Genomic DNA, 23416 nt, shown 5'->3' with positions numbered 1-23416 from the left:
TCCCTGGGTGATGCACATGGCTGGTGCATTCTGCTGCCACCTAAACTGTTGGAGGTTCGAGTCTATCCAGAGTTGCCTCAGGAAAAAAGGAAAGTGCTGGTGACCTGCTTTTGAAAAGCAAGCCGATGAGAACCTCGGGTGTGCAGCACAATGGGGTTGCCACAGATCGGCACCTGCTCTCCTCGTAGCTGCTGGCCTAGATGGCCGAGTTTAGTAGGGTCTGAAGGCAAACCAAGGGCCAGTTACAGTGGATGCTGTGCTTGCCAACACTTTTGCTAGCCATCTTTTCTTCACTTAAAGCTTAAAGGCCTTAGTATCAACTTCTAAGGATGGTGCTTTGCCCTTCGAGTGGTGTGTGTGTGTGTGTGTGTGTGTGTGTGTGTATACAGGTGACCAAGGTGGAGACAGGCCCTGACCTTGTGAGGTGGGAGAGTGAGTCGGCAGTTTTTGTAGCCTGATGAATTCTGTGCCCAGGAAGGGCTCCCAAATCATACTTGGGCAGACATTACTGGAGAGCCCCGAGAGAGGAGGGTGAGCCCGCCAGAGGCAGAGGGGGGAAGAGGCTAGAATAGGCAAGGGTGCGCTGTATGTGACCATCAAAGTTCAGAGTGTGTGTTTCCTGGACAGGAACCTGAAAGTGAATGTTGAGTGGGAGCCACGGGCAAAGCAATGCTGGGTGGGCAGGTTTGGGCAAAGGTTTGGGGAGTTAGCCAGGAAAAGGGGACTGTATTAGAAAAACCACTGAATCTTACCAGTTTGGAGACATTGAAGGGTACAGTTTGGCTTTGAGAAGCTAAGCCCTGGATGGGTGGGGGGATCCTCAACCAGGTTGGGGGCTTCTCTTTCAGTCATTTTACCAGAGCATCAGTCGGAACGTGTCGCTACCAGAATCCTAGTTCATACGTGTTTTGTTTTCCCCAAACAAAATGTGTATGAACATGTCTCTGCTATCAGTGAATGGCTGTAAAAAAGTTTTCTCAGTAGCACATTTGTCTTAATTGCTTTGCAACCCACGGCCATTGAGTCAATTCCAACTCATAGCCACTTGTCTGAGTGTTTCAGAGACTAGCTCTTTACGAGAGTGAATGGCTTCATTTCATCCATGGAGCGGCTGAGGGGTTTGAATTGCCAACCCAGTTAGGGACCCCCTGCCCACCCCTCAGCACCACCAGAACTCTGCCATCTCCTTTCAAAGAACAACACACTGCCGTGCCCATTGGCACTCCTGCTTACCCACAGTGCCACTGGGGCTTCTTTGAACCTCTTGTTCGGTGCCGTCAAATTGACTCCAACTCACAGTGACTGTGTGCAACAGAACCGGACGCTGCCGGTCCTGCGCCGGCCTCACAGCTGCTCCTATGCTTGAGCAGTGGTGGCTCGCAGCCACCGTCAGCCCATCTGGTTAAGGACTCTCCTCCTTTTTGAGACCCTACCAAGAAAGATGCCCTTCTCCAGGGACCGATCTCTCTGATAACGTGTGCAGAGCCCACGAGACAAAACCTCACCATCTTTGCCTTCAAGGAGCATCTGGCTGCACTTCTTCCGAAAGACGTGCTTGTTCTGTTGGTGGTCCTGGGACCGTCGATATGCTCTGCCAGTTGTATAGTCAAATGCATTGGGATTTTTTTCAGTCCTTATTCCAGCAGTTCTCAGCCTTCCTAATGCCATGACCCTTTAGTACAGTTCCTCGTGTTGTGGTGACCCCCAGCCATAAAATTATTTTCGTTGAATCAGGTGACCCCTGTGAAAGGGTCATTTGACCCCCCTAAAGGGGTCTCGACCCACAGGTTGAGAACCCAGTACCTTATTCAATGTCTAACTTTCACATGCATCTGAGGCAATAGTCCTCAGAGTTATATCCTGGCTCTCCAACACTTTACACAAGTCTTGTGCCGGTGATTTACCCAAGGCATTGTGTCGTTTGCTCTCTTGACTGCTGCTTCCATGAGCATTCATAGGGGAGCCAAGCAGGACAAAATCCTTGACAATTCTACCGTTTCTCCATTTATTATGTTAGGTTGTTAGGAGCTTGGTTTTCTTTACGAAGACTTGTAATTCCTACAGAAGGCTGTACTCTTTGCTCTTTGTCAGCAAATGCTTCAAGTCCTCCTCACTTTTAGCAACCAAGGTTGTGTATCTGCACATCACAGGTTGTTAATCAGTCTCTTCCAATCCTGAGGCCACACCCTTCTTGCTAGACTCCAGTTTCTGTGATGGCTTGCTCAGCATAGAGTGTGCGTAAGTGTGGTGCGAGCACACAACCCGATGCACACCTCCCCTGGTTTTAAACCCGGCAGGGTTCCCTTGGCCTGTTCCCTCAGCTGACCCTTGATCCAGGTGGAGGCTCTCCATGAGCACCAGGGGATGTTCCGGATGCCCATTCTTCTCCAGGCTGTCCAGAGTGTGTTAGGACACCTGCACGAGGTTCACAAGCCCCTTACCCAGAAAGTGGTTCAGCAGGGCCAGTGCATCCGATTCCTCTGCCATTGTTAGCTTAGAGGAAGGTTGTTTAACAAGACCTTTCCTAATCCTTTTCCTTTGGCTTCAAGGAGTGTACATCACACAGAAGAGCTTTTACTGAATGGAAATCTTGCAGCAACAGCAAAACAAACCAGAAAACCAAAGCAGACACTGCTGAGTGAATTCCAACTCCAGACAACCCTGCGTGAGTCAGAGTAGGACTGTGGATGATGGACCCAGCTCGGGCCTGTTCCTGGCTTGGTGTAAATGCCAGCTGAGACTGACCCTCGGGGACCCTGACACTAGCTTTCTGCCCTGCACTCACCACTGACTCCGTTCTGGAGAGTCTGGTGTGGCTGAGGTGGGCTGAAGTGCAATTCAGGGCCTTTGGAAGCAGGGAGAGAGAACAGAGGTAGCAGTTCCTTCCCAGCGGCCCTGGCCAAGGAGGCCAGCAGCAGTGAGAAGAGTGCTTACAGGGTTGGTGGGGGTGCACCCTGGGCGGTGCGGGGCTACAGAAATGGCCTGGCTACCAGGGCAACTGTCGGAAGTTACATGGAGTGTCCCTTAAGCTGGCAGGACCCGGAAGCCGAGGGGAAAGGATGGGGGCGATGGTGTCAGTAGATTCTCCTCTGTCCCTCGTGAAGAGACCCCTCTGGCCGGGTCACTGTCAGGCACTCAAGGTTTTGGTGCGAACCCCGGCAGTCTTGTCATTTATACATTCGCCCCCTTCCTCCCACCAAGACTCAATTACAGAGGAGAAATGGAGCCTCAAATAAGAGCTGCTCGATGTCAAACAGCAGTGATGTCGCTTGGCTTCTCATCTCGCTGCACTCCCACGCCCTCCGTTCCATGATTCTGTTTTGTCATCTCAGCCTCAGCTGTTCTGAGAACAGCCTTCCTTTCCACCAACTTGCCTGGCAGGCTTTCCCCGGTGCCTCCGAGGGATGGTGCTTAAACCCAGGAGTTTTCTCTGCAGAAGAGGGAACAGACCTAATCCTGTGCTCACCCTGGGGCACCTCGGGGCACCTCGGAAGCTGGCTGGCATTTGCTAGGAGCCGTTGTGTTGATAGCTTGTGCTTTAAGCTCGGCTCCCAGCATGGTCTTTCTGTCTGTTGTCACAGGAACGCTAGGATAGGTAGTTTCTTCCTGTTGCGGTCGAGGAAACCGAGGGACAGATGGTTAAGCTGGTAAAGGTGAAGTTGCAGGTGGTAGAATCAAGATCTAGACTTGGTCTTTCTGATTGGTTGAAAGCGCTTAGTTCCGTGATGATAGCCTGATTGAGGAATCAGGCTAAGGGAGGTTAGAATGAATGGCCGCAGAAAGAGACAGCCAGGTTTAACCTCAGTCTTGACAGCCTGTAGAGTTCTTGTCTTTGCCACAGAAGGGGGAAAAACTGCTATTACAGAATGGGAGAAACCGTTATGGCACCCAGATTGCAGACCGTCAGGCTATTGTTTCTCGACATATCCTCCATCTAGGCCTACACCCTTCTGAAGGTGGGGTTTCCATCTCTGCCCTCCCCTCGAAGAGTTCTGTACACACCGGGTCCAAATGGCAGTTAGGCCCTCCTTGGAAGACTTCACTCTGTTCCTTTTAAAGGTTCTCTGCACTCGAGGAACAAAAAGAAGTCTGAAAGATAGACGGGGGAATGCTTACCCATGAGATGCTCATGGGACAGGCTCACTGCCCTCAAACAGTGAGCAGGGGCATGGTTGTGATGGGGACAAACATTCCTTGGCACAACTTTCCTAGCCTTTTTCTCAAGAGCCATCTAAAGTTTTCTTAAAATGTCTTCCTAATCATCCTCTGGGATTATACTGTGACCTTCCAGAAAAATCTGTCAAAATGATCCCCTTTGAGATCCCACAAAGCAGTCGTCATCCCCTGAGCTGGTCTCTCTGCCGTGAATGCCACTGCTGCAGCAGATCCTTTGCATGCTCATAGTTCGCCAAGCTCTTAGTGGACCAGCTCAGTAAATCCAAGACTCACCTGTGACAAGTTATTGCATGAAACCATCTTCCTTGGCTCAAATCTTGCTTAGAAGACAATGGAATGATTAGCACCCCGAGGTAGCAAATCTTCATGCAATGCATGACACCAAAAGCTTGCTAAGCCAACAGGTTTGCTTCTCATTAAAAATGCCCAACCCTGTGAGGTCCCAGCTTCTTTGCAAAGCAGACAGCCTCAGCTTTCTCCGACAGAGCACGTGGTGCCTCTAACCTACCAACCTTTCAGTAGCAGCCCACTGCGTAACCCATCTGCCACCTGGGCTCCTTAAAGGAGCCTGAGCAAACTTGTCTGCAGCACCTACTGATCACAGAGATGTATTCAAATGTGGTTTGTAAGGAATGAACCTGTGTATGTAAGACTTGGCACCCGAGGCGGCCGGACTTTCTGACTTAATCTCGTATAGACAATAGCCAGCATCCTCTGTGAAACTTGGCAGTTTTCTCCTTTGGGCTCTATCTGCCATGTACTTAGGAAGAAACCTTGTGTTTGCCAACGTTCGATCTGGAGGGATCTTGGGTGATAACCCAGCCTATCACTTTCTCACCCAGCCAGTCAACAGTTTCTCACCTTTTCCTCACCCGCCCCGTTCAGATCTGGAGGCTGTCCCAGGAAAGATAAGCCCCTGTCGCCCTGGGTTCTCAGTTTCCAGTTTTCAGACAGCTCATTTCTACCAGAAGTCCAGATTTAACTTCTGTAGATATAATTACTATCTGCTTCCTTCTGATTTTCCAGTGGTTTCCTAAAGGTACATTTGTGCTTGGCAAGAATTAGTTGTATCTAACTGGTGTGTTCTGTCTCCCATTTTCAGCTACCACTGTTTGTGACCTGGACACCCAGTTCCGTTGCCAGGAATCTGGCACCTGTATTCCACTCTCCTACAAATGTGACCTGGAGGATGACTGTGGAGATAACAGCGACGAAAGCCACTGTGGTAAGAGGGACAGGCCCGTGCATGCTGTTCCAGAGGGGACCTCACCTGTGCCCCTGGGGCGTGCTGGTTGCTACGCTTCACGAGGATTTCGTTTCTTTGATCCGGAGGAAAGGAGACGCTGGATTCACAGGCAGGAAAGTAGAGCATAGCTTTTTCAGTTCCCGTCACTTACTTACTGTAAGACGAGGAAAAACCCTCCGTTACCTCTCAGGGTGGTGCCAGTCGTTAGGGCACTCTGGGCTAACTGAAAGGACGGAGGCTTGAGTCCACCCGGAGGCAACTTGGAAGAAAGGAAATCTGCTTCCGTCAAACAGCTGCTGGAAACAGCCCAGTCACTCTGACAGGCAGAAAGTTGCCAGGAGTTGGGGTACACATGACAATGGTGGCTTGATTTTTTTTTTTTAACCTTTCAGAGAAGGGGAAATATAGTAGCTAGGAAGATGTCCTAGTGGCTTCAGGAACTTATTAACAGGTGGTTAGATGTGACCTCTCCCTCGGAGCAGCCGTGATTTTTGCCTCCCAAGGATGCATATCTACTTTTCGGATCCATCTTAAGCCCATCTAATCTTTTAAGCCACCGTTTGTCTGTCGTTTTGGTTTACTGTGGAAGCTGTGTTGCTGTGATGCTAGAAGCTGTTTCATTGGTGTTTCAAATACCAGCAGGGGTCACCCCAAACGAGCAGGTTTCAGGAGGACTTCCAGACAACGGAAAGATGGACTCGGCTGTCCACTTTCAAGGAATCCTCCACTGAAGCCCTCGTGGATCGCAGCTGAACACTGTCAGACGCTGACGGCCCAGTGAACAGAAGCAGAGCACTGTCAGGGAGAGCGCCAGAAGAGCCCCTCAGGACAGAAAGCACTTCAAATGCGACTGAGGAAGAGAGAGTTCACCATCATGATGTGGATGGAACTAAAGGCCTGTTGGGAATAAAGCCTTCTGGACCTTCAAATTGCGGATGGGGCAGACTCAAAATGAAAAGAAACAGATGCAAAATCCAATAATCAGAATTTTGAACATATGAAGTGTGAACCTAGGAAAACTAGAAGTCTTCAGAAACGAAATGGAATGCATAAAGATCAATATGCTAGTTGTTCGAGAGCTGAAATAGATGGCTTTGGCCATTTTGAGCCTATGCTGGGAATGGCACAGTCAGAAGGAATGGCATTGCAGTTAGCATTAAAAAGGATGTTTCAAGATCTGTCTTGAAGTACAGCGTGGTACCGTGTGTATGGTGACGTACACAGACAGCAATGACATACACGGACTTCTCCAGATGGGCTACACAGAAATCCCGTTGACTACATATGTGGGAAAAGGCAATGGGGAAGCTCAATCTCAGCAGCTAGCATGAGGCCAGGCACGGACTTGGAATAGACGATCAGTGACTCACAGGTTGAAGCTGAAGAAAGTTAAAACAAGCTCAAGAGAGCCAAATACGACCTTGAGTCTATCCCACTGAATTTGAAGAGCAGATTTGATGCATTAAACATTACGGACTGAGACCTGATGACCCACTGGAGGCCATCAATGACATCATTCATGAAAAAGCAAAGGCCATTAAAAAGACAGACAGAAAGAAAAGATCAAAGTGGATGTTAGAAGAGATGCTGAGACTTGCTCTTGATTATAGAGTAGCAAAGGCAAATGGAAGAAATGATGAAGTCCAAGAGCTGAACAGAAAAATTTTAAAAGGTAGCTACAGTAGACAAAGTAAAATAATGAATTGTGCTATGACTTAGAGTTAGAAAACCAAAAAGGAAGAAAATGAACTAATGAAAAAAATAAACTAATGAAAAGAAAAAAAATCCATGTCCCGAGTTGCAATATTGAAAGATTCTAAAAAGGAAAAAATAAATCTGTGAGCAAAATATTGAATAATAAGGAAGTAACAAAATAAGATGGAAAGAATCTATAGAGTACTGTACCCAAAAGATCTAGACAAGGAAGCAAAGCAGTGGATAGAGGTATAAACATAGGTGTGTACATATGTAAATACATTAATCCACAAAAATAGAGGTATTGGCCTATGTACATATATTTATATGGCAATACACAGGTAGTGGACAGACTTCAGGCCTCTGCCCATACCGTCCTGCAGTACAAGAACAGTTTGTCCTAATAAATAGGCAGTCTGAGATGCTCACCCTCCCGACACAATCGCTGAAGACAAAGCAGGGGTAAATAAGCAAATGTGGAGAAGAAGGCGGATGGTGCCTGGCTATTAAAAGATATAGTGTCTGGGGTCTTAAAGGCTTGAAGCTAAACAAGCGGCCATCAGCAGAGAAACAACAAGTCCACGTGGAAGAAGCACACCAGCCAGTGCGATCATGAGGAGTCGTCAGGGCTGGTAATAGGCATCTGAAAGACAACAAACAAACAAAACCATTGTTGAGAATGAGGGGGCTTGGAGCAGAGACCCAAAGCCCAAATGTAGACATGGAACCAATCCCCCCACAGAGGGGCTACAGGGAAGGGATGAGTCAACCAGGGTGGTGTAAAGCACCGACGAAACACACAATATTCCTCTGGTTCCTTGAGGCTTCCTTACCCTCAACTACTATGACTCCAGTGCTGCTGCTCAAATCAGACTAGACCAGAGCATGTACACAGGTATAGATAAGAGATGGGGACTCACAACACACAGAATCCAGGAACAGCAGTGGGAATAGCTATACCAGAAGGGTAGGGGGAAAGGGGTAGAGGAAGGGAGAAAGGGGGGACCAATCGCAGTGATCGACACATAACCATACATCCCTCTCCAGGGGGAAGAGCAACAAAAAACATGGGGGAAGGGAAACCGCGGTCGGTGTGATATATGAAAATAATAATAATCTATCATCTGTCAAGGGGTTCTGAGGGTGGGAGGGAGGGAAAAGAGGAGCTGACACCAAGGGCTCCATAGAAAGTGAGAGTCTAGAGAAGAATGAAGCCAACATGTGTGCAACACGCCTGATGTAACTGATGCATGGATGTAACAAGAGCTGTAAGAGACCCCAGTAAAACGATCTTTTAACCTGGTGTAACTGATGCATGGATTGTAACAAGAGCTGTAAGAGGCCCCAATAAAACGATCTTTTAATCCCCCCCCCCAAAAAAAAGATCTAGTCAACATTCCACCATTTTAGGTGGTAGCATCTGAGCAGGAACCAATGGTACTGAAGGAAGAAGTTCAAGCAGCACTGAAGACATTAGTCAAAACAAGGCTCCAGGAATTGGTGGAGCACCAACTGAATGTTTCAGCAAGCGATGAAGCACTGGAGGCACTCACTCGTCTGTGCCAGGAAAGTTGGATGACAACTTCTTGGCATTTGTACCCATTCCAAAGAAAAGTGACCCAACACAATTATCAGATTATAGAATTATATCATTATCACATGCAAGTAAAATTTTGCTGAAGATTACCCAACAGCGGTTGTAGCAGTCCATTGACAGGGAGCCATCAGAGGTTCCGGCTGGATTCAGATGAGGACATGTGCGCGAGGTTGAGCTCTCTACAAAAGCAAAAACCTGTGACAGTTGTATATAGAAAGAAATTTATATTGAGAAATGGCTTCCACAGTTGTAGAAGTAGCTAAGTGCAGTCAGGTGTAAGTCAGGCTTCTGGCTCGTACAAGCTGACAAACAGGAGACAGGGTGATGCAGCAGGGGTGGCGGGCGTACACACTCGTGAATGCAGAGGTAATGAATCTGAAGTCTGCTGAATGAATCCACCCACCATTGATAGCTGACACTCCTGGGATCAGCAGGGAATGCGATCAGAGATCAAGGGACTAGAAAATAAGATCCAACTCCAGTTGAATGTAAAGGCCCAAAGAGGATTTGACTCCGCTAGGTCTCTTTCTTATACACCCTGCCCCTCTGACCCCACCACCCTGTTCCCGCCCCCACCCCAAGGAGGTGTTATCAGACTCTGACCTGATTTGTAGGTTGGGACTAGTTGGCATAATCCCTAACCATCACAGTTTGGAACAAGGGCTATCGTCACTTATGTCAGATGGATCTTGGCTGAAAACAGCGTGTGTTAGCCCAGGTTGATTAGAGAAAGAAATTCAGTGGCACTCACATATGTGTAAGACAGAGTTTTAAATCAAGCTCATATGTGTGTAAGAGCTTTATATCAAGAAGTAGTTATGCATCAATAAAACATCCTATCCCAGTTCAACTCAAGTCTTTAGTCTGATCCTAGTCCATAAGTCCCTCTTCAGACTCACAGCCTGAATGATGCAGAATGTAGGAAGATCATAGACCAGTGTGTGAAAAGTCTTGTGGATTCAATGGTGGTGGAAGCATAGGGCTCTGGCAGGTCTCAGTGTGGTTCCCAACAGGAAGGTACAAGCAGAAGGGGGGAGCGGGGGGGCGGGGCGGGGTGGTGGTGAAGGTTCCTTCGACCCTCCTGATGAGAAGGTCATGCCCACAGGGAGGCGCCATCAGGCTGCGACCAGATTGACAGGCTAAACTCCACCCCTTCACTTTCAAATCTTCAAGTTGACATTGAAATTATGTAACTACCACAACAGAGAATACCAGAAAGACATTTCCTTGTGTTTTATTGACTGCGAAGACATTGTACTCGGTGGATCTAACAAACCATGGGAATTCTAGGCTATTTCCTTGTGCTCCTGCGGAACTTGTACCTGAATCAAGAGGCAGCTGTTTGAACCGAACGAGGGAACACAGTTTGGAATCAGGAGAGGTGTGCGTCAGGGCTCTGTGCTCTCCTCACATTCATTGAGCCTGTGTGCTGAGCAATCATCAGCGAAGCTGGAGTAGGTGAGGGAAACTGCCGCGTCAGGAAGGCTGATCAGCAACCTGTAATATGCCAATCTTGTTTCCTGAAAGTGAGGAAGACTCCTTGATGAAGAGCAAGCATTTTAGCCTTCGTTATGGATTACCACTCTACGTAAAGAAGACCCAAATCTTCACAGCCTAACATCATGATAAATGTAGAAAAGATCAAAGATTTCATCTTGCTTGGCTTCTCAATCAGTGCTCATGGAAGCGGCAATTGAGAGATCAAAAGATGCCAAAAGCAAACAAACAAAAAGATGCATTGTATTAGGTAAATTTCCTGCACGAAGCCATTTTAGAGTATTGAAATGCAAGAATGTTACTTTGATGACTAAGGTGTGCCTTAGCGCGCCATGGTCTTTTCAGTTGCCTCATATGCATGTGAAAGTTGGATATTGAATAAGGAGCAATGAAGAATCTATGCATTTGCATTATGATGCTGCTAAAGGATAATGAAAATACCAGGGAATGCCAAAAGAACCAACAAAGCTGGCTTGGAAGAAAGACGGCCAGAGAGCTCCTTAGAGGCAAGGATGGAGAGACTTTGTCTCCCGTACTTTGGACATGTCAGGAGAGACCGGTCCCTGGAGAAGGGCACCCTACTTGGTATAGAGGGTCGGTGAACAAGAAGGAGTCTCGGGACAAGATGGATTGACAGAGTGGCTGCAACAGTGGGCTTAAACCTAAGAACAGTTGGGAAGATGTTGCAGGACTGGACAGTGTTTGATTTGTTGTATATAGGTTACCTGTGAGTCAGAAACTACTGGATGGCCCCTGTGAACAACAGTTCTTTAAACTGTTTGGGGGGTAGTAGATGGTGTAAATCACCTTTTGATCATGTGTTTTCTGAATGGAAATAAATTTAGAACAAGAGTGTTTTGGAATTGTAAGAAATACTAGAGATTCCTGAGTTCCCCCCTTTTAATGGAGATTCCTTACCTGGCATCCTTAAGGGCAGGGAGGGGGCTGACTCAGGGTGACGTGGTTAGTTTGTGGCATGATGGGCAACTGGAACCTGCTTTCTGATTCCAGGCACCTTCTGTTACGCAGGATCGCCTTGGCACTTCCATGGGGGCTCGCTCCCCTGTGTCAGTAGGCTTGCTCCTAGTGCTCAGCCTCTGGTTGCCTAAAGAGGAGCATGCAGCACAAGGCACAGAACCCAAGGGCCTGAAGGTGGCAGGCCCGCTGCATGCGGAGCAGCCTGTGACTCATAGGCCCTGCGATAGGGGAAGCAGGGGCTGTCCCTACATATGTTCACATGGTGCATCCAACAGAGCATGTGTGGTAGTTATGTATCTGTCAGTTTGAAAGGATTACGAGTGAAGAGGTGGAGTCTAGTCTGTTAATCGGATCATGCCAATGAGGCCTCTGTGTGGGCATGGCCTTCTCATGAGAATTCTGGGAAATCTGGTATTTCCTCCTTGGAGGTGGGAGACTCTGCTCACACCCTGGGAGACAGAGCAGCTGACAAGACACATGGACCCACGCTGAAGCAGAGACCCCTGCCAGCGCTGAGATGTTTCCAATGACACTGGATCCAAAGACTTTCTACCCACTGGCCTGAGATGTTCTACGTTCGCGTCATTGCATGTGTTTCGTGAGTCTGAAGAGGACTTTATAGATTAGTATCAGACATTTGGGCTAATATCGGACTTATGGACTTGATCTGGACCGGGCTGGGATGTTCTCTCGATGTTCAATTGCTCTTGTATATAAATCTCTTTCTTATGCACATATGTGTGTCCATGGATTTGTTCTCTAGTCTACCCAGACTAACACAGCCTGTCTAGGGCCACTTTCAAATGGAGAGTTTCCAGCCCACAGGAACTTTTTTGGGTGATATACTTTTCCTTTATCTTGGTAAATTGTGAAGCACCTGAAGATCTGCCCTTGAACTCACAACCGTTCCCTTTCATTACCATTTCTACCCCGGCCCTGCACAGGCATATCGTCTGTGCTGAGCACATCGACCTTTAAACAGTGGCTAGCCCCCACATCTTTTCATTCATGGCTCATTCCCATCTTAAGGCCCCAGTTAGCCCCTTTTCCTGGTTGAGACCAGGTCACTCCTTCACAAATATCCAAATCACCAGCTTAACCCTCAACTGCTTCTTCGGTTGGGCAACTCGGGCAGCCACGGAGAGCCCATGGAGGTTTGTCCAGTTTTGTTAGCATCTCTCAAATTTAACCAGAAAATCCTGTGGTAGCCACAGCCCAGGGACCCGTGGAAGGTGCTGTGAGTACAGGCTCCTTCCAAGACTCAGTCAGGCTGTACTGCTTCATTTGTCCCAGGGCCAAGACAGCACCCCCCACCCCTCAGTATCCCTTGAGCTTCGCCCACAGACGCTCCCGCACCTGCGCTTCCTTCTCTTTGGGAGCTTAGCATCAGCCTCACTTTTCCTGGGCTGAGCGTCTCCTCGTGATCAGCACACCCAGCGCTCTCGCTGTTCCTTTTCTGCAACTGTACCCTCTGCCTCCACGACTTTTCTGCGCCTCCCTGAGGCCATCGCCCTCTAAGGTCACTGCTTCCCACTTTGCGCCTCCTAACCAACACGATGATGTGGCTGCTACCTGCCTTCGAGCCAGCCCCGACTCACGGCGGCCTAGTGGACTGCGGTTCCCATAGGGGTCTCACGGGCTGCCTGTCCAGAAGTGGATCGCCAGCCCGTTCTTTGATAGCAGGCATCGACACGGATAAGACTAGGGGAGGCTTCCAAAAGCTCATGGAAGGATACATAGACATTTTCACGGACTTTGGGAATACCCCTTCCTATTGCTGGAGTAGTGAGTGTCCTGGGCTCAATTCAGAAAGCTGGCCTTTTCCGGCGACGAGCAGCTGTGGGAGCCTAAGGGTGCCAGTAGCTCCAGGAGCCACGGGAATGTGTAGGTTTGCGGACGCGTAACCCATTTGGAAACGGTTTCAGATCCCTAGTGAAAGGGACCCAAAGTAGCACGTCAGTCCGTGCTAGTGTGTCTGTCTCTAACCTTTGCGAGCTTTGACCACAGGCAGACATTCAGAGCTGCTGGGGGCCGTTGGTTAACTGGTTTCGCTAACTCCGTGTTCGTGGGTTCACCTGCAGAAACTCACCAGTGCAGGAGCGATGAATACAATTGCAGCTCTGGCATGTGCATCCGTTCCTCCTGGGTGTGTGACGGGGACAACGACTGCAGGGACTGGTCTGATGAAGCCAACTGCACGGGTGAGTACTTCCCGACCCACTTCAGTGCACGAGCGTGCGTATGTTTGGTTGGCACCGCAGTCTGAAACCTACCCTCAGAGAACTGCCTCAGACCTCAGAAATCAACCACTGTTTCACACAAAGCTGGTGGGAGGATGCGAGAGCTTGTGCCAGAGGTAATTTGACACGCTGCTTCCTGCCGTGAAAATCCGCCAACTGAACTAAATGGTGTCTCCTGAGTCATATAGTTGATTTACTGTCTGGCTCAAGTTCCTTAAGACCAGGAATGAATTCTACCCAGACCGGTGTCTGGTCTAAGGACCACACCTGGAGTAGTGCTGAAGCAACAAATACGATGAAAAGAGCACTGCTAGGTGCACGTAAATGATAACCAATGTCCGAATTTTTCTGTTGGGTTGTAAGTTTGTTCAAGGGTGGGCAGCAAGAGGGCCTGCCTGCCTTGCCCAGTCACTGTTGCCAGATGACAGAAACCAGGTGGATCTGAAAGCTTCTACGTTTTTATTTTCACATGCATGGGACAGGAGTACAGGGGATTCTTCCTCCCAATGCCAGCTTCCCTGCCCTTTTTCTTCCCCCTGTCCTTTTGCTCTCACAGAATAATATATATGTGTGTGTGTGTGTGTGTAGACACACACACACACACACACACACCGGCTGAGTAAAACAGTTCTTTTATACAGACACAAATCTTGGAATGACAAGTACCAGCCAGGAAAGCAATGTTTTATTTTAACAAAGATCATATTTCCCCCCCAGAACTTCCAGTACTTAGGGACCCTAAAGCTCAAGGAGCCAGGCCAGGGGTACAGGTCCTGGCCCTTAGGGAGGGAGGGAGGAAGGGAGGGAGCCTGGACACTCTCACAGGATATTCTGTGAGATGAGACAAGACAAGTCTAGCTCAGGGTCACAGCTATGGAGGATTACGAGCTAAGTCACATAGAAAGAAAGAATATAATTCTAACTACATTATATTTCCATCATAAAAGTATAGCCAATTGGCACCCTACTCTTCATCGTAATTTCTCATATCTCTGAGATCTGTTTTGATGGAAATATTCATGGTTGATGATCAGTAGGAACTCAGTTATGTGTTTGAGTACTTTGCAATGGATCTTGCACGTCACTGTCACAACCCTTAAAGTACTGAGAATTTGAGCTCAAATACAGTTAGTTCTTCCCTCTGATTATATGATTAATTATCCGGTGACCACACAGGCTGATGGGCTTCTTCCTGTGGACTTAGCTGACCCTTCACTTAGAGGGCTGCTTATTGTTGGACACTTTTTCTGGAGAGCCAGGCCCCGTGTGATTCCTTCACCGCACTGGGCCATGCACTCACATCTTTGGCAATCAATGCCTGAGAGGTTGAGTATTAAACAGGGCCACATCATAAGAAAAGATTTGGTATTCTTAAGAACAATGCTAACTTCGCCAGTGGTATAGAATGTAAATGCCCAGACACCCTGTTGGACTAAATATATGAGAGTTCACCTGTGCAGGTGTAACCCAGACGGCAGGACACTGTTGAAGAAAATGAGCCAAGGGCAAGGCCGCTTGTCGGTGAAACAAAGACGTGTCGCAGATAACGAGGACAACATGAAGCAGCAAATGTATTGTAATCTTCAGTTGTCAATCACGGGGTAATCTCAACGCCATGCCGACGTAAACCAAAGTCCAAGACCTGGGGACAGTAGTCTTCTCTGCTGCCCACACGACAGCATTTCAATCCAAAGTCCAAAGGAGTAGTTCCGATTCTTCACTCCTGCCTCACGTGTGCTTGAGACCCAGTCTAGTTCATTCAGTGAGGTTCTCAAAATGGGTCTCCGTGACAGGACCTGAGAAAGAAGCTGTAGATCCCCCAAAAGCACATTCTAGATCCAGGCGGCTTGCTGCATGAAGCCAGAAGGCAGGGCACAAATTCGGTCAGAAATGCAGTCAGTAACATTCTGCAGGGCGCATTCTCTCCTCGGGAGCCTTTACCAAGCCTTTACTAAGGAAGCAAAGCATTTCTCTAGAGCCTGGCTGCTGCTTGAGTTTGTTTACTAAGGAAGTGAGATCATGCTCCTCCGAGCTGGAGTTAACCCTTTCCTTTCTGGTCACGGATTTCTGTACTGTCACGTACATGGAAAGTGGCTCGGACTGACGGGAGGCCCTCTGAGCAGTGGGTGCAAGGGGGCACCGACAGGGGAGTGGCAGGTGGGCCAGAAACACGAGACACACACCTTAGGACGCCGCTTCAGAGACTACATTGAAGGACTCTACGCCTGCCCTGAACGCCACGGACTAGTCTGCTTTCCTTCCCTGGAGTCTGTCTACAAACCGCCTGAGACCTTCAACGGGGCTCAAGGCTCTGAGCAAAACCCTAGTTTTCCTGGATTATCATTGGAATTCAAAATGACTTTCAAGTGACAATTTTATTATGTTTTTAAGATTCAGTGAAAAACTTAAAGAAACCGACATAGAACAAATGGTTCACACATGTATTATATTAACTTCTAAGGTGAAACCAAACAGAGAAACTAGCAATATTAGGCCAGATATCTGGAAAGAGAACAGCAAGTAAGGCAAAGTATGTGTCTCTATTCACAGAGACCAATAGCAGCTCCACCATAAAGCTTCCGGTTCTGTGTGAACAAGTCACTTAGCAGGAAACTTCACTGTTAGTCTATTTCACAACCTAGAGCGCCTACTGTACCAGCTTCTCTAACCATTGTTTCATGAATTTATTAAATCTTCCAATAGAAATTTTTACTCTGCAAACCACGATATTTTAAACCTTCAAGTTAAACAATCTGAGAAAAGTGAGAAAAATAGTTAATTACATACAGAGGATACCTTTAAACTATCCACAGTATGTCTACATATAGAACTTAAAGAAACATTCGGTCTGGTTAGGAGCTAACTGTTCTTGGCAAATTTTGGATCTGCTATAGTCCTCAATCTCGTCACCTTCCAGAGTTCCAGAATCCTGATTTAGACTTGTGGGCTCCACCTTAAAATAGGAGTCCTTTTGAGAAGTCCAGTAGAGCCCTTTTCCACCGGGAATTTTGGTTAAGGACCTCCGTGAGTCCACATACCAAAAGCTCATCTGTAAGTGACAGAGCCTGACAGGGCCATGCTTAAGTCACAGGAAAACATACAGAAATGAATATAGTTTTTTAAGACATCAGTGGGGAGCCCATACACTAGTAGCAAGCAAACAAAGTCAATTAACAGAAGGGAACATCTCAAAATGCCACATTTGAAAGTTTTAGATTAACCAAAGTTCAATTTCCAAACTTTTCTGTCATCATCTCACAGTTGTATGATTGAGAAGTTGTGGGAATGATCTATTTGCAGTCTTTTCCCAACTTTACTTCCACTGGCCAAACACACCTACTAGGACCATTTGAATGTACTATTAGAACATACAGACACCCATGTTGCAATATTCTCCAGGGACTCACAACTTTTTCTATTCCAAGAATAAATTTTTTCCCTCATTCTAAGAATGTTAGTTCAGTACCACAGAGGTTTTAAATCTTTTTTGTGCCTCCCGTTTTTTTACATCCAAAAAAAGTTTGCTTTCACTCATTCTCCTGAACTTACTACGTACCTTCAGCCCAGCATTCAGTCTCACATTCTGGCACAGCCACACATTCTGTTCTAAGACCTGACTACTCACTTTTTCCTTCTCACACACAATCCAAATGCTTACCATCACTAATTTTATCTTCTCTTCAGCCCCTTAGCCCAGATTATCTTAAGTTCCCTCAGTGGGTTTATCACCTTAAGTGTTAGACTTTACTAATTGAATGTGATACATTTCAAACCAAGGAAGACAAACCAGGAACTGCACCAAGTAAAAAGGCAAAACCCAATTACACCTGCAGGCAAGCAGGTGGGTCCAAATGAAACAAGGAGCCATCAAAACCACACCTCAATATAAGACACCCGTAAGACACACTTGTGACAGCACCAGACAGACGGCATGCCCAACATTCCCGTTATTCGAAGGCTTCCTGTACGTCTTAATGGGCTCCTGGGTGCACTAGTTTCAAAGTGTCTTCCAGGCCAAGCTACAGAAACACGGGAGTATCAGGCCTGTCTACGACCATGGGGTTTGGTAAATCTAATCCACCCTCCACCTGGAAATCAGATCATTCAAAGACGAGTTAGATTTCTAAACTAGCAATAAAACCTTTTTCTTTGTGGCCTGAAATGTAATTATTTGTTATACTATTAATTAAACTTCAGTCAGACAGGTACAGGTTTAGTTAGATTTAACAATGAGTTCTTCAGCCATTGTTCCTGTATATTTTTTATAACAATTCTTTATAGTTAGGAAAAACACTGTTTAACAGATGTCTATATGTATGCATATATATGTATCTTAACTCTATACTCTTAATTACAGTGAATATTTTAACTGACTGATAATATTAGCAAATCACTTTAAATAATTTAAAGTTATTTATGCACTGCCAGACAGTGCTGAAATTTAGTTCACTTGATTTTAACTTTTTCCTTTCTATCCAAATTCAGCTTCCTTAGAGTCCCCCAAATTTCAATACTTTGACTTAAAATAAACTTGTTTATTCAATTGATTTTAGCTCATAGAGTAATCTCTAGGATAGAGCAGGAACTGCTTCCCAAGGTTCCTGAGGTTGTAAAATTCAAACCAACTATTGTTTGATCTCTCTCGTTCTCTCTCTCTCTCTCTCTCTTACACACACACACACACACACACACACACGCCTCTCAACAACTAAACTTCTCATGGCAGCAGATAAATCTTTCCAAAATAGTGATGCCACAGGGCTAGCCAGTCAGATGAAGAAACCTGTCCCCAAGCTGATGGCTAATATTAAATTAGCCCACAGGCTCCACCATTAATGAACTGACAGCCCTGCAGCCATCAGCCATCAGATGAAAGGTTCTTCTACCAGAGCAGTAGATAAACCCACCAAGAAGCTAGAACTACTAACTTCTTTCAGTACTCAGATTGACAGACAGGTGAGATCTTATAGACCAGTGCCCATGGCACAGATGAGATCTCCCAGATTCAGCCCTTCCTTTGGGACAGATTTGGGCCTTTACTGATACAGAAGCGCGCTTACTGAGAAGAGGGGCCAAACCAGACGCTTAGAATCTTGAATCCAGGGTGAAGGCAAATGGGAGTCAGAGGAGCAGCAGCCTGAAGTGCTCCCAAGGGTTCAAGGCCTCTTGGCAATCACCAGAGTCTCCTGGGCTCCTGTCCCCGGCCTGTTCGGGACAATTTACAGTGGCCTTCCAGCCAGCAGGAAACCCCCCAGCTGGGGTTTCTCAGCTTACCAGAAGGCTTCCACAATTGTCCCTTCATCGTCACCAATATATTGTAAGGTCGGCAGCAGGAGGGCCCATATTGCCTGGTCACCATTGCCAGATTACAGAAACCAGGTCTATTCGAAAGATTCTAAGTTTTATTTTTACATCTATGGGAAAGGCGATTGGGGACTCCTGCCTCCAAATGTCAGTCACTCTCATCTCTTTGTTTGCACAGGATGCGCGTGCGCGCGCACACACACACACAGACACACACACACACACACACACACACGGTACCCCCACCCCCAAACCAGATATGATGTAAGGGGGATAGTGCATTTGGAGTTCATTCTACCAGGTCAAACTGTTACTCAAGCGTTCTATTTAGAGGTTCTGAAAAGATTGCGTAACTATGTGACAAAAAAGGCCTGATTTGTGGCAGGCAGACAGGGGACTGGTTTTGCCACCACGACAATGCACCTGCTCACACAGCCTTCTTAGTGCGCAAGTTTTAGTCAAAAAACAGCATGCCTCTCTTGCCCCATGCACCTTACTTGCCTGACCTCACTACATGTGACTTCTTTTTTGTTTCCACAAATGAAGTGGGACATGAAAGGACAGTGATTTGATCGACATAGAAAAGGTGAAGAAAAAAATGAGGGAGGTGCTGTCAGCCATCTAAACAGATGAGTTTGAAAAACGGTTACAAGAATGGTACCACAGATTTGACAAATGTATTAAGTGTAATGGAGAGTACTTTGAGCGCCTATCATAATCCATACATCCATCCATTGTGTCAAGCACATTTGTGTATATGTTGCCATCATCATTTTCAAAACATTTTCTTTCTACTTGAGCCCTTGGTATGAGTGCCTCATTCCCTCCCTCCCTCCTGATCCCTTGATAATTTATAAATTATATTTCCATCATAAAAGACTAGCAGGTTGACTTCAGCTCAGTCCCTATGAAGTTCGCTTATGTTTATTTTAGTATTTTCACGAATCAATGGATAGGTCATATGCATATGATGTGGGGGGAGGAGAACCGTGTGGAAGGGAAACCTCAGGTCGGCCCTCGTATGGCAGATCTGCTTTTACTCCCTACTGCAGCCTTCATCTGGCGATTGATAAAGCCAATTTTGTGGTTGTTTGGTGTGGGGTGCCATTTAGTTCCCTTGTCTTATTCTCTCATTCCCCTAGAGTACCCCAAGGGTCACCACACTGTTGGGCAGCTGAGAACTCAACGCTTGCCAAAGGATTTGTAAAAACATTTTTTATAAAGGTAGATCTGCTACCAAAGGGAAATATTGCCTCTCAAACAAATATTAACTATGTTTGGGTTATGCTCTGCCTTAGATTTGCTTGCTAAAGGTCTGCGTGGACCTGGTCTTTCTTTCCAGCACAGAAGTACGTGGTCAACCAACATTTGTTGATTAATGTTATGCAGCTGTTCAATTCTATTTATTTGGTTTGGAGGTGGCCTTAAGGAGTCAGTGGACACAAACGCCAGCTACATATCACATCTCACAGAATATTTCAGGTGGTACCAAATTTTGTCCCCTTGTAAACAACACCCAAGGCCTTTCCGACCAAGTCTCCGTGTCAAGAACTCGGCTTCTGACAGGGAAAGTGCCTCTCTGTCAATGAGCGTGTCCCACAGAGGCAGGGAAAACGCAGATCCATAGAGGAGCTGCCACCCCACAGGGAAACACGAATGCTGTTCAAAAATCAAGGGTTTGGGGGAGACTCAATTCGAGGGCAGTCCTTGGGAGCTTCACGTATTGCAGTCTGAGTGGACATCTCGTTGGCATGACCCTAGCCATCAGGGCTGCATTCCAGCAGCATGTGCTGGGCCTTCAGAATGAAAGAGCAGCTTCATGTCTCTGGGTGGGTGGGTTCTGGTTTCTCCTGGCAGGGCTCCCTGGGGGAAGTGCGTAGTCCCCATTGCTCAACTGCAGCCTTGTTCTCCTGGCTGCTCTCCCAACCTTTTCAGGATGACTCTCCTTGTCTAGCACCCCAAAATAGTCAGAGGTCAGATGTGAGCTCATTAAGATGTGTGACATGACACTCATTTCCTGCCCTCATAAATTAAGCTTTTACCACAAAGCCAAAGAGACTAGGTCAGGGCCAGCTGACCTCACATTGGCCTCGGCTCTTGGGCCATCTCTGCACCACGCTTCTCCTCTCCTCCTGCCTGCTTTTTGCTTCCTCGTGGGTTTCCCTTTCTTATGTGTGCCTTTCACCCTCCCGGGTTTGACCTCACTGCACATTTTATGTGTATTCCTTTTTCTTACAGCTACGTACACAGAGCAGCATTTATACCATTTATTTCATCTATTTCTCTCCATATGCGTGAATGGCTGATGCAGTCTTGAAGTGATGGGATTTTCTTACTATCTTTATCCAAGTTGCCCTCTTTGTATTTTATGCCAGAGTCTGAGCTACTTTCTCACATTTACCTTTTTTCAGTTCCGTCCTCTTTTAAGGTGAGTCTGTCTGCTATTTGACATCTCCACATGGAGGTACTTATATTTCAAGGGCTATATTTGTACTGCCTAGGATGTCTATATGGCTGCTTTTCAGATAGGCCCTTTATTTCTCATGGGTACTGGATGTCTCTTTTGTTCAGCCTTAATCACTCACACTCTAGGTAGACTAGCATTTCTTTTCCTGCGTGCACTCTGAGAACACACGAAATGGGGCAGTACTTTCCTCACTACAGTGACTGATTGTCCTGTGCCTCTAATAATGACCCCTGATAGATTATGCACTGGGCTGCTAACCACAAGATTGGCAGTTCAAACGCACTAACCCCTCGGAGGGAGAATGATCAAGCTGATTGGTCCTCTAAAGATTTACAATCCTGGGCTTTGATTTCTTCACCTATATACTCATACCTCATGATCCTTCCAAGCTCTAAAGGGATATGGTTTTATAATTTTAAATAATTTTCCAATTTACAATAGGGAAAACCTCAGATGTCAAGAACAAAAGGATTTTTTTTCAAAAGAAGATCACATGACAGTAACATAAGCTTGCTGTGGCAGCCCTAGTGGCACAGTGGTTGCACGTCAGGCTCCAATCTGAGAGGTCAGCAGTTTGAAACCACGAGCTGCTCCTACGAGAAGATGGGCGTCCTACACCCATAAGCAGTTACAGTGCTGGGAACTCATGGGGCAGTTCTGCCGGGCCCTGTAGGGTCGACTCGATGGCAGTGGGTTTGGGGTTTCTCCACCCACCCCACCCCCAAAAAGCACACTTTTGAATAGGCGCTCCAGTGGACTATCTGCATCCATGTCAAGTCAAAGAGTGAATCTGCTACGTCTTTCTGTGGATGGGTTTGACCCACTGACCTTTCCGTGGGCAGCCAAGTGCTTAACCGCTGTGCCACCAAGACTCCTGTGCCCTCATCATGGCATAGTGGTCTTGGTTAGCACCCGCTGCTGCCGTTCCATCCCTGTCCACTCATTAGCCCGCCATTCTTACCGTCACATTATCATTCAGTTCATTCTTTTTATTGCCCCAGTTTTTCAGTGCAGATTAAAGTTAATCTCTTCCATCCATGTAATTTTTTAAAAATGAAAGAAAATCATGTATTATTTATCAGGCACTCTGATTCATAGCCAGTAAGCTATGAGGAAGATAAGAAAAATCCAGATAAGGTAAGTGGTGAAAAGAAAAACCTCAGAGTTAGGTATTCCAGCCATGCTATGGCACTTAGGTGAAATTGTACAAACTGATAAATGTCTTCCTGAACTCCATGTGTGTGTTGGATTCTGCCTTCCCAAATTGTCATTTAGAAACTCTCTTAGCATTCTGAGATTGTTTTCAATTAAAACTGAAATGCCCAGGCAGAATGATAGCAAGTGGTTTTGCATGGCAATTAGTTTAGGTAAGTTTTCAATTTTGTGAGTGTGAGCTAGGGTTTGGTGAAGCCTTTTTTTTACAGGATTTCCAGACTTGTGAAACCAGTAAATCAGAAGTATTTTGGATGATGGGTGAGAGCTCATGTAACATGCATAGCACATTTATTCTTCTTACCAGAGATAAGTGTATTTTAAAAAGAATCCATTTAAAAATGGATTCTGAGTGCCAAAGATTGTAAACTATTGAAGCTTCCTGTAGTCTTATTTGCATCGTACCAAGGGTAATCTGGGTTTTAGAGCGGAGACGAGACGGGTTGTGCATAGCCACCTCTTAGAAAGCGGTTGAGAAATCAGGTTCTTTCTGTTTCTGATCATTTCAAAAGTGGTCTTCAGTGCAGCAGACACTTCTGAGGACTTTTAAACCAATTTGCTCCAAACCTCGAGTGGCTTATTACCAACTGTCTCCATGGGAGAAAGCGCTGTAGTTTGGACGCAGCAACCTGCTTTTGGTTTGTTTGGCCTCCATCTGCTGTGGGGACGGTCCGGCCCACAGTTAGACTCACAGAAAGCCCATCGATCTTGATTATGTCATTTTATGCTGGTTGTCAACAAGGCCCATCCTAGCTTTTACTCGGCAAAGAGCAGGCACAGACAGCTTTCTGTTGAGGGGGAGGGATGGGAAACCGACGGGAGGAGGAGGTTGGTGGTGTTGGCTAGATTTGAGGCAGATACTGTGCGTTCGAACTGGGCTCTGACCGAGGCTTTGAAATGTTTCTAAATGACTTCCAGGTGCCCCCAGCCCTTGTGAACACATGAGGCCGTTCATTTCTAACAATGACTCTCTGTTCCCTTCTACTGGCTGTAACGGGTGCCGT

General features: G+C 46.7%; 1 protein-coding gene across 1 annotated transcript in view; it reads left to right on the top strand.

Annotated features, from left to right (window-relative positions):
* Positions 1–23416, top strand: part of SORL1 (sortilin related receptor 1) — a 212167-nt gene that overhangs the window by 129009 nt on the left and 59742 nt on the right. The window contains exons 25-26 of the mRNA XM_030886981.2: positions 5279–5401; positions 13271–13390. Coding sequence (XP_030742841.1) covers positions 5279–5401; positions 13271–13390 — 243 coding nt within the window. The remainder of the gene's footprint in view (positions 1–5278; positions 5402–13270; positions 13391–23416) is intronic.

Source organism: Echinops telfairi, unplaced genomic scaffold, assembly GCF_000313985.2.
Source record: "Echinops telfairi isolate 266 unplaced genomic scaffold, ASM31398v2 ScPeMD7_5167;HRSCAF=5991, whole genome shotgun sequence".
Classification (NCBI taxonomy): Eukaryota; Metazoa; Chordata; class Mammalia; order Afrosoricida; family Tenrecidae; genus Echinops; species Echinops telfairi.
The sequence above is the reverse complement of the archived record's forward strand: the minus strand, read 5'-3'. Positions and strand labels throughout refer to the sequence as shown.